Source organism: Rhinatrema bivittatum, chromosome 4, assembly GCF_901001135.1.
Source record: "Rhinatrema bivittatum chromosome 4, aRhiBiv1.1, whole genome shotgun sequence".
Taxonomy (NCBI): domain Eukaryota; kingdom Metazoa; phylum Chordata; class Amphibia; order Gymnophiona; family Rhinatrematidae; genus Rhinatrema; species Rhinatrema bivittatum.
The window spans coordinates 186,734,094-186,746,364 of NC_042618.1; the positions used below are offsets into that span (position 1 = coordinate 186,734,094).

The 12,271-nt window shown below is 37.2% G+C and overlaps 2 protein-coding genes across 8 annotated transcripts in view; one reads left to right on the forward strand and one right to left on the reverse strand.

Moving 5' to 3' along the window:
* Positions 1-12,271, forward strand: part of CENPP (centromere protein P) — a 685,914-nt gene that overhangs the window by 303,831 nt on the left and 369,812 nt on the right. The window lies entirely within an intron of this gene.
* The window catches only part of ASPN (asporin), a 104,189-nt gene that overhangs the window by 10,320 nt on the left and 81,598 nt on the right, over positions 1-12,271 (reverse strand). For all 7 annotated transcript variants that reach the window (XM_029599388.1, XM_029599384.1, XM_029599385.1 and 4 more), the window contains 2 exons: positions 8,463-8,676; positions 5,222-5,332 (listed from right to left, as the gene is read on the reverse strand). In XM_029599388.1, the coding sequence (XP_029455248.1) occupies positions 5,222-5,332; positions 8,463-8,676 (325 nt within the window). The remainder of the gene's footprint in view (positions 1-5,221; positions 5,333-8,462; positions 8,677-12,271) is intronic.

A 12,271-nucleotide genomic window follows, 5' to 3' on the forward strand; every position in this document is an offset into this window, starting at 1 on the left:
CCAGCATGTCCACTCTGTTGCAGATCTTAGTATCATCCGCAAATAGACAAACTTTACCTTCAATCCCGTCCGCAATGTTGCTCACAAAGATATTGAACAGAACCGGTCCCAACACCGATCCTTGTGGCAGTCCGCTTAACACCATTCTCTCTTCAGAGTAGGTTCCATTTATCATCACACGCTGCCTTCTATCCGTCAACCAGTTTGTAATCCACTCCAACACCTTTGCGCTTACTCCCAAACTTCTCATTTAATTCATAAGCCCTCCTGTGCGGGAGCGTATCAAAAACTTTGCTAAAATCTAAGTAGATCACATCAAGCGCTCTTCCTTGATCCAATTCTTTAGTCACCCAATCAAAAAAATCAATCAGATTTGTCTGACAGGACCTTCCCCTGGTGAATCCATGCTGCCTTGGGTCGAGCAACCCACTAGACTGTAGATAGTTCACTATCCTTTCCTCCAGCAGAGTCTACATTAATTTTCCCACCACTGAAGTGAGGCTAACCGGCCTGTAGTTTTCAGCTTCCTCTCTGCTCCCACCACTACTCTTCTCCAATCTTGCGGCACCACTCCCATTTCAAGAGAATCTATTGAACAGGTCTTGCAGCAGACCTGCTAGAACATCTCTGAGCTCTCTGTGTCCTGGGATGAATTTCATCAGGCCCCATGTCTTTGTCCACTTTCAGATTTCCTAGCTCTTCCCATACATTCTCTTCTATAAAAAGAGTTTTGTCTACTCCACCCCCCTCCGATGTCTTGTTAACTAGCGACGGTTCCTCTCCAGGGTCTTCTTTAGTAAACACAGAACTGAAGTAATTCTTTAATATTTCTGCCTTTTTTTTTTTTCTCTTTCTAGACATTGATTCCTGTCACCTTTCAATTTCACTGTACCACTTTGGAGCTTTCTCCTTTCTCTGTTGTATCTGAAAAATGATTTGTCCCACTCTTTACCTCTTTGGCAATCCTTTCTTCCGCCTGATGTTTTGCTTTCTTGATTGCTTTCTTCATCTCCCCCCAGTTTCACTAGATATTCTTCCTTGTGTTCCTCTTTTTGGGATCCATTACATTTCTTGAATGCTGCTCTTTTTACTTTTCTTTTATCAGCCACCTCCTTTAAGAACCAGATCGGTTTCTTATTTCTCTTGCTTTTGTTTACCTTTCTAACATATAGATTAGTTGCCTTAGTAATTGCTCCTTTTAGTTTGGACCACTGTTTCACCTCTCTCATTTTCTCCCAGTCTTCAAGTTCTGCCTCCAGATACTTCCCCATTTTCACAGTCTGTATTTTTGAAGTTCAAAACTTGGACTTTGTATGACTTCTTCGGATCCTATTAACAATATTAACCTATTAACAATCCTATTTACAATTGTAAATACAATTGATCCTATTAACAATTGTAAAGCCTGTTGCTCAGTTCTGTTCTCTGTAAACCGACGAGATGTTCCCAGCGTTCGTCGGTATATAAAAGATATTAAATAAATAAATAAAATAAAATAAATATCAAACCATACTGTTTGATGATCACTGGTGCTGAGGTGGGTACCCACCTGAACATTAGAGACAATATCCGCGTTAGTGAGCACTAGGTCACCCTTCCTCGTGGGTTCCATTACCATTTGTTTAAACAGAGCCCCTTGCAAGGCATCCACTGTCCCTCTGCTTCTGGGAGATTCTGCAGAAGGGATACTCCAGTCTATGTCTGGCAGATTAAAATTTCCAACAACAAACACTTCTCCCTTCTTTCCCACCTTTTGGATGTCTTCAACCAGATCTGTCTAGTTCTTCTGTTTGAGACAGAGGCCTGTAAACCACTCCAGTAACAATGGATGCACCATCATCTTTTTTTTTTTTTTTTGTAGGACAGCCCATAATGCTTCTTCTCTACCCCCATCTTCCTTGCAGTTCAGTTGCTTGGATACTGTTTTTGACATAAAGAGCTACTCCTCCCCCTTTTCTGACCTCCTTTAACATGTTATAGCCCGGTATGGCCATATCCCAATCATGAGAATCTGTGAACCATGTCTCCGTAACAGCCACAATGTCCAAGTCTGCCTCCACCATTAGGGCTTTCAGGTCTGGGATTTTGTTGCCCAAACTATGAGCATTTGTGCTCATAGTCTTCCAGCTTTTGTCATTCAGGTTTCCTCTTCTCTTGGACTTGTTTTGTGCCTTATTCGGCTGACTTTTGTTATCCCCTGCACCCATTTCCTTTGGAACATCATCCCCCTAATACAAATACAATATCCTTCTACCATCCCCGTCATCTAGTTTAAATGTCTTAAGGCATAGGATTTGAATTTATCTCTTAGGATCCTTTTTCCTGCCACACACAGAGATGTAAGTCATCTTTAACGTAGAGCCTTTTACTGTTCCGTAAATGGCCCCATATATATATCCAAAACTTTGTTCACTACCCCAAGTTTTGAGCTATGCATTGAAGTTCTCTATGTGGCTTAGCCTCTCTTTCCCCTTTCCATGAACAGATAACACTTCTGAAAAGGCAATAATCTTTGCCATGTGTCTAATGTGTTTCACCAGAGACTGAACATTTCTCTTGGATGCTGTTTCTAGCAAGGTCGTTGGTTCCCAGATGGATGATAATATCAACTTTAGAGTCTTTGCTTTCTTCGTTGATCGCATTGACTATTTGAATAACATTTCTACTGGCAGATGACCCAGAAAGCTTTTAATGTTAGTATTTCCCTCGAAGAGAGTTATCATGTTAGTTCCTCCGATTATGGAGTCACCTAGCACTATGAGCCTTTTCTTATGGTTATTGATTTTATTATGCAATTTCTGCGTGCATTGGGCTTCTTCTTTCTTTTCAAATACCACTTCAGGCTCCATTGCTAGAGCTACAGAGATGGTATTTTGTACTTGTGTTGCTTGAAGGAGGGTGTATCTCTGCATCACATGTTTTACTCTGGTAGATCCCACTGTAATCCATTTGTTCTTGGGTTCCTGTGTGCTCTGTGTAGGTAGTGATTTGTTGATTCATTTGTAAATTCTGCCATTCATTCTTGTATTTGCATGCTGGGACTGTGTAGCAAGTTAGCATAATCCTTTTTACTTCTTTCTCCATCTCTAGTCTCTTTCTCCGTTTTCCCTGAGTTGCCTCAGAAGATGTTAAACCCTTGCTGTCTCTGAGAGCAGATGCACACAAAGTTGAAATAAACATTTTTTTTTCTTGTCCATATGCTAGGACTCCAGCTACCACACTGCTATATAGTAAATGTATAACATCTCGTTTAATTTCTTTGGACTGACTTTTGGGTATGATAGATGCTGCTGCTACGCAATTACATTTTTCTTGAATGTCAGGTAAAATAATTTGGAATTAATTGGTAAACTTTTTTCTTTACAAATACGTTAAGGAATAAACTTTACATAATCAGAACAACTTTTGGCATGTTAAAGATAATTGGTAAGTTAGAGTCTTTCTAACTTATCCTAGGATTTACTTAGGACTTTCTAGTTTATGGTTCCTTAATACTTTCTTAATCAAGAATGCTTTGGAAAGGATTAAGAAGCATAGATCTTCTAGGTCAGTCATGGCAACCATGGAAATTTAAGTAGTGATTGTAAAAAGGTGACACATTTCCAAGTCTTTTGACAGTAAGTGCTCCAAAAAATATAATCAGTTAAAAATGATTACTAAAGGTGCTAAAGTATTAGTTCATTAACTATCTGTATTTTAGTCTTATTTAAGAAAATTTTAGGAATATAAAAACCAAGATGTATGAAAAACTGTTCTTCAGCTGTCAATGCTGAAGTGAAATGAGACCTTTAAGACTGCAAAACATTTGAAAGGGATTTGGTAACTTAGATGTGGTTTTTGTTTTTATCTTCTTTTATTTGTACATTGCTGTATGTTTCATTTCTATTCATTCATTCATTCATTCATTCATTCATTCATTTATTTATTTATTTATTTATATGCCATCTTATTGGGTGCAAACCTGCCCAAAGCAGTGCGTAGTAATTAATGTATAATGTTGATAATGAAGTTATCACACTTGTTGAAGAAAATTCTCAGCTCTATTGTTGCTAGGCAGTTGTAGCACATTTCTTTCCGTTATATAGTTCATAGTAGCCATTTTGGAGTTTTTCCTGCTTTGGACAGAATTATTAAAGACTGGAGGGTAATTTTCAAACATCCCTTGACTGGGTAATATAACCACATGCTGTAGTGTTTCACTGATCAGAATCTGGTGAATTCCGATAGGGTAAATTCTAGGACCATGGTTGTCCTTCACACAAACTTTCAACGTGATTAGGCCACTTTAAGTAAAGTTATCATGCCTCTGCATGAGCAGACAGTCGGACTGAGCCATCACAGATGCACTTTTCAGACATGTTGAAAAGCACAAATAAAATTATAGCATGGGCCAGTGCAATTTTCTGATATTTATTTAAATGGAAGAAAAACACTCTGTACTGCCAACTGTACCAGGTCTGTCTATGCCAATGTGTTTGTTGGAAACAGTTCAGAATTGTAACTGAGTTTAAATATGTGCAAACTTGCAATCGATGTCAATTTTGGCACTGCAAAAGCTTTGCACTAGAACAAAATGTTGCTAAAATTAAGTCCAATGTTCTTGAAGTTTGTGCATCTTTCATTACTTTTGGTTTCTTATCATGTAAGAACTTGATTGAAATGGAACAGGAAAATATTCATTTTCCTTTTTAAGATGTTTGTTTTTGAGAGCTCTAATGGATGTTTGACAATGAATGGTGAACAATAAGAAGGCTCCAGACATTTCTTAGTCTAATAACCTTAAGATCAAAACAAAGGGGCCTGCAAGACATCCCTTCAATAAGGCTCGCATGGCTTGCCGAAATGCATGAGAGGATCTTTTCTATAGCAGGCCCAGTTCTTTGGAATTCCCTGTCTATGGACCCCAGGCTTAAAACTTTCTTAATTTTTTTTTTTATTCTGGCAAGCTTTTGTTGATTTATTTTAATAGCTTGTGTTATCATCTATTTTTGTTTGTTTGGATAATAAACTTTCTGGAGGTAATATGTATGTTTTGGTTTCTCAGACAGGGTGTGCAAATGAGTCTTTATGCCATATTAAAAAATTGTGTTTCTTTTACTATAATGTATTTTTGTATTTGTTAGCCGCATTGAACTGTGGATATTGCGAGATAAAAGTTTTCAATCAATCAATAAATAACAATTTAGCAGTGAATGGATCAGAATTAAAAAATGAGACAAACCTTTAGGAATGGATGTTAGTTTTGCTTCTGCAATTCTTACATGATATACAACCATTCCTTCAAAAGCTCCAGGTTCAATTCCATCATTGTGAAGAGGGTTTGCACTCATTTCTGTAAAACATGATATCTTAAGAATACGTTTAATTTTGCAGACAAGTTATTTTTCTTTGCAAGGGGTTTTGAAAAGTATTTTAGATGGTTGGCAAAGGCACACATTTAATAAACTAAAAACAAAATCTTGTTATGAAATGTAAGCATATAAGTGACTAGAATAAAATCCATAGTTTATTAATGTTCACTCAGTATCTTATGAGAATATTAGTTATTCTCTTTAGTTTGAAACAGATAATTTGCTACAGATATGGTTTTCAGTTGACAAACAGGATTAAATCAGTCTTAATGTGTTGGTGGCTTCATCTAACAGCACCAACATGGACACAGCTCTCAGAACTTAGATTAAATGTTTCTAATCATGCACAGGAGTTCCCGTACACATTTGCTGCTTTATGAGCCTGTTAGTCTTTGTCCAAGCTACCACATGGACATATTTCCCAGTCTCTCTCTCTCTTTGGCATTGACTTTCTGGCCTTTTCTTTTTTACCTTGAGTTCGTAACTTTCAAATTCATCTTTTGTCACTGTCTCATCAGCCCTTTGATAAACTTTTAAATCCTACCCAAAAAGAAAATGGAGAAATACAAGACTGAAAATCCTGCAGTCAGTGGATATGGGTATCATATATCCATCACAGATACTCACTCTGCTGTTGCTGCCTCTGCCTGGACCTAGACTATGATGATTCCAAATGTTCCAGCTGAGGTTGAATATACTTGTGGTGCAACAATACCATACCTGGAAGATGGAGGCTTTGTGAAAGGCACTATTGGGTAAGATCCCAAAGCTTTTTGTACAAGAGTGGGCAGCAGAGCCACTCCATCTCCTGGAGCAAGGCCTTTTCAGACTCAGAGTGCCATGAGAAGCATCAGTTACACTGAGACTCTACTTCCTTCCACAAAGGAAGGCGCTCCTCCCCATGGTGCCAGCTCCCGGATCTGTCACAGGTCAGGGGTCAAGCGAGGCACAGAAGCAAAAGGCACCAGATGAGGCTTTGAGAAAGCTAAGTGGCATGAGGGACCCATCCTTGGCTGTCTCCCTTGGTGCTGAAGAAGTTAGCACTATTGGCATGGTCATCTGCTGGTGCAATCCTGTTCTCGATGCCAAGGCAAGATGTCATTCCCTTGGCACAGGTATCTTCATCCTTCCTGGCTCAGATCTTCATGGTGCTGAGCAATTGTTTCTTCCTGAAGATGCCAGACTTGGTGCTGTCCAGGGTACAGTTTGCATCAATGGCACGGAGCATGCTGGCACATTCCAGGATCCAGTCAGTGCCCTCAGCATGGAATATAACAGCACCTTTAGTTTTGTTAGAGCAGGTGTCCATCTACCTTGGAAAACAGAGCCTTGGCACAGAAGGTATCCCTTATAGCTCTGATGGTCAGACCTAGTGCCGTACAGCTGACACCAAGTGTGTCAGAACCCAGTGTTTCTGAGGTTGCAGCCTCTGTGCCCCAAGCTTGAATTTTGTGCTGCCTGCTGCTGCAGCACCTAGTGAGGATGAGCCTACATGGGTGTCAGAAGAGGATGTGTCCCCTTCTCTAGTGCAAAGGGTCCTTCAACAAGTGGTAGCCCCACTGTCTGAGTTGGTGAAAAGTTTCTTTGTCTCCTTAAGCCCAAGAGACTAGAGGGAAGTCAGAGCCTTTCCATCTAAGATGGAAGAACATTTCCTGCATAGCGGTGCCTTAGAGAGTTTTCAGGAATTGCAGATCTCATCTCAGGGGCTACCAGTGATGGAAGTGAGTCTGCTTCCTGACTTAATCGATTTTCCTTTTATAAAGGAATGGAAGAGGAAATGGTGGAATCAGTTCATTCTGAGTTCCTATCAGCCCTTTCTCCCACGGATCATCAGAGGTCACCTTCTCAATCTCCCTCATTGTCAGGGCCTCACTATGTTCTAGTAAAAGATTAAAAAGACTGAGGTCTGGGAGGAGGACATGAAAGAAACTGGAGGCTTCAAGATGATGGAAGTACCCCTTTTTCAGCCTGAAGCCACTGCATCTCCCCCACTAACTGAGAGAGAGGAAAGAGGGAAAACAAGAAAGTTCTGTGAAGCAAGGAATGAAGGTTATGGAAGAAGAGAAAGAGAGGATTATTTTAAAGATGGGTTGTGGAGAAAAAGAAAAATGGGAGAGAGTTGAGAGGGGAAACAAAAGACAAGGGAGAGAGTAAACACTAAAGGAAAAATACAGTCTTAAGGAAAACAAAGGAATGAAAAGACCTACAAAGAAGAGGAGATGGAACAGACACAGAGGAGAAAAACAGGACCTGATTAAGAAAGGTTAGAAAAATTGTTACAATTAATTTTAACCTGCTGCTGCACAAAATCTTTCTTGTGTAGCAGTGAGCACTATGAAAAAATTTTGATGTAAAATATTCCATCCATGTCCTGCATGTCTACTTTTCCCCTGCTGCTCTTTCAGCTGCCATGCTTCGCAATTCCTCAAAATTGAACAGGTAGAAATTCTTCCAAATTGGCATTATCTCAAGGGAAGGACTCTCACATAACCCTTGGAGAATTCCTAGGAGGTCTTAGGATCACACTTAAGAATCGCTGGTATATATGACTATCATATGGTATATATGGTATATATATATGGTATATATATATACCATATATATGGTATATATTTATGGTATATATGACTATCATAACACTAAACTACCAAAATTTACCTATCACTGATTTTTTTGTCATCGCATTATGTTATGAGAGCCATGCACGTAAAATTCTATATTTTGGTATAGACCTAGTTGTTGAATGACAATCTGTAGTTTTGGGGTAATCTATAACTCCTTAACCAGATTTGTAATGTAGTGCCTTTTGCTACAAAATGATGGCTAATTAGAGGCAGCAGACTTAAATCAGAGTTTGTTTGATACTTAATACATGATACTGTATGTATGAAATACTATTCCACGTTGATTTTATTTTATTTAATCAGGACATTGTCAAGCCTCCCTATAATTTGAAACCTTAAGCAAAAAGAGGCTGATAATACTTCTGAAACATTCCTTTAGTAACAATAGCTGTTCGTGTGCATTTTCCATAAAATTCATTGCAATCATGCAGAGTCTTGCCATTTTATTACACATATTTTAATAACATTCTCCAAAGACTTCACTTACCTAAAACGTGTAAAGACATCATTCCCTTGAAAGCATCCTTTTGTACTTTCTTAACCTTGTTATCATGTATTCTTAGCTCTGCTAATGATTTTGGAAGATTAGATGGAATCTCTATGAGTTGATTATGGGAAAGGTATAAACGCCGCAACTTCTTGAGAGACTGAAACGCTTTTGGATGGATCTTTGATAGTTTATTGTTGTTCAGAAATAGAGCCTGTATGAAATATGAAAATGATATATAAACTTTTATGTAGCAATTCTGATGAGTTAAAAGGAGTAGTCCTTTTATGCTTATAAGTAAGTCCAAAATGGGAAGCACTCAACAAACATAAGAGAATTAAGCAGAAAATATAAACATATCAACTCTGAGTATAAATATTTCCTAAAATTTCCTCATTCATGCTTTCATTTTTTTGTCCTGATTACTGTAGTACTGTCATTTGTGATCTTACCTAATCTCTCTCTTGTGTATTTTTTTTATACATTTGAAGTATTTGAATGTCTCTATTATTGCCCCTTACCTTCAAAACACACACACATTTAATAATAAATTTGATATTTTTTTATTTTTGCTTATTTGGGTTTTGATTGTATTGTGTCCAGTTTTGAATATTTTTAACCACAACTATCTCTAACAAATATCTGTAGGAGTAGCCTAGTGCAGTGGTTCTTAACCCAGTCCTCGGGGCACACCTAGACAGGTTTTCAGGATATCCTCAATAAATATGCATGAAAGAGATTTGCATACAGTGGAGGCAGTGCATGCAAATCTATGTTCATGAAAACCTGATAAGCAAGGTGTGCCCCAAGAACTGGGTTGAGAACCACTGGTTTAGTGGTTAGAGCAGCAGGCAAAGAACCAGGGAAGCCAGGATTCAAATCCTGTTGAAATTTCTTGTGACCTTGGATAAGGCTTTTCACAGTCTGTTGTTTCAAGTACAAACTTAGGGCCTCATTTATTAAGCACTTTTCCTATAGACACTAAATGAGAGAAAATCATTAGTAAATAGGCTCCTTAGATTATAAGCCCTCCAAGGGAATTAGCATTTATACCTGAATGTAACTCACCTTTTGCTACCAATAAAAAGGTATGAGCTAAATCTAAAAAAAAATAAATTACTATATCTTATGCTTAAATGGTAGCAAAAGGGGTTAGTGTTATAAGTTAGGACAGTTCATTAGTTCTAATGAATTTATTGAGTTCTAATTCCTGCTCTGACATAAATACTTTTGTCTCTGTATATTATTTTGTCTAATTGTAACTGAGTTCTAATAACCATAGTATACAGTTATTCTTCCATTTGTCTTCTTTTCTTAAGCTGACAGGTAGTCAGGCAGCCAAAGTAGGTGATGGAATCATTTACCAAAAGGTGTCTAAAATAATACTTGTACAATTTTTATCCCCTTTTCTTTAACCTTCTTCATGGTCCAATCAGGAAGTGACTCCAAACCATGGGGTAGCCAGGTTGGAACCAGCTGAGTACAGTTCTCCAGAAGCCAGCTGAATTAGTGCTGACAGATTATTAGTAACCAGGTACCATCCAACAAGCCCAGGGGGACCTAGGTCGCTAGATGTTCAGGCAACAGCCCCATTGGTTTTGGTAATTGGAGGTAAATCATGGTTTGTGGGTGAATTGGGAAGGAGTCTGGTGATGAATTAAATATGAAAACTTGCATGCTCATCTAGCCAGGACGGTGGTAGAGAACCTTGGATAAGGAGGTCAACACTCTATAGCTGGCAGTAGGAATATAGCCTTAACTGTGTGTACTGGAACAACTGGGCAGATTGGATGGATCAGTTGATCTTTATTTTCCATCATCTATGTTTTTTTTCTCTATTTAGGACTTATGAAGGAAAAGGAACATAGTTTTTCATCAAGTAGGTTTTCTCTGCAATATTTAATAAAAATATACTTTGAGTTATTGTTATCATAGAGTGAACATATTTCAGTTGCTTTTCACTAAGCAATTTCTTTCAGAAGATGGATATTTTATGATATAGACTTACTAAAGCAAGTTGTATAAGACAAATTTCAGAATAACAATTAAAATTATTGGAACTAAGTACTTGGTCCTCAAAAAAATATGACTGGTAATTGTGCCTCTAAAATTCAGTCTTTCAGACTGCTTCCAAGTAGAGGGTTTTGGTTTTATTTCAGTTTTTGCTGTACAGCTTGAACAAATACAGTATAATATAACAGTCTGCTAACTGCATTATTAAAAATTGTGGATGTCAGCAATACATGCAAAGTTGGTAGAAGTTTTTCCAGGGATAACTCTTGGACAAATCTTTCAGTTAAGCAAGCCATTGGGTTTTTTTTTTGTTTTGTTTTTTACATAGATACAAATATATAAATAAAAGTAGTTAACACTTAAGAGTCAGTTTTACAGAACTTTTTTTTCTATCATATAAATACATTTTGTACATTTCTTCTTATTTTTGTACTTCATGGAGGTAATTTGTAACATCCCACAAACCGTTAAAGTAATTTACTTGCAGACTTTACACCAATTTTGAAAGGGAAATAGCATGTACACATTCCCTTTGAAAATTATCTCACCAAAACTCCCACTTACTGTAAACCTATACCTGCTGATCTGTGTGCTTAGATTTTGAGGAAAAATACATGCATACTTTTAAAAATGCAAACCCTTCCCCAACTCTGCTCAGTGTGGTTAAAGGTACATGCATATAGACTCTGCACATACGCATTACTGTTTATTGGTTGGATAATTTTGTAAAAGGCTACTTCTGTAGGTAAAACACTGTTATACCAATGGAAATATCTTTGAAATAAATATATTTATTTATTTCATTTGAGTACCTTCTCTTCCTCAGCAAAACACAGAGTGGCTTACAATCTAAAATCAATTAAACAGAAATACAATAGTAAGACAACTTAAAACTATATCAATTAAGTTACAATCAAATAAAAAAATCAAATAAAATCCTCCCCATACAAAATGTGCATCCTAGTCCTTCAAATGGCTGGGTCTGAAAAAGTAACCCACACCTCATCACATAATCACCATTATCACTATTCCAAATGACAGACGGGATCATTTAGGGCATGTTTATAACCCAGGCCACAAACAGATCATCAGAAAATTAGTCAGACTTAATCACAATGGGCCTAATTTTCAAAAGTATTTACATGCTTAAAATTGGGTTTTTATATGTATAAATGCACTTTACTTATATTAGGTAGCTTTTTTAAATTGCTACAATATATGCTATTGAATTGCTATAGGTTTTATTTATTTATTTAGACATTTTATATACCATCGTTCCATGTGTGACATTCATAGTTATAGATTCAGCAAACATGACAAAGAATGGTTGTAGATTTGGTATTCATGGTATTAAATCCATCTAGTAAGAATTTCTACTCCATAAGGAATTAAACTACTACATAAGGCAATGAATATTGATATTTACAATCAAAATGGTAGTTATCTCATATTAGTCTGTGGGTTATTTTGAGCATTTTGCATACTCTCATTTGATTTATTTTTCATGATACAATTATTATTTTTGTTCTTCTGGTTTTTGTGGTTCTGTCTAATCTGATGTTTTTAAGTTAAATTATATGCGTTTTTGAAAAGCTGTGTTTTTTAATTCACTTTTGAATGTCTTTCTATCTGGTAAAATTACGCCTCAGGCAGAGAATTCCAGAGCTTTGGACCCACTATGGAGAATACTTGATCTCTTGTTTGCATCAGATGTGTACTCCGTATTGTGGGAATAGTCAATAGGCCTTTATTTTGGGATCTTAGGCCAGGATTCCGTTGATAGCGGAATGCTCTGA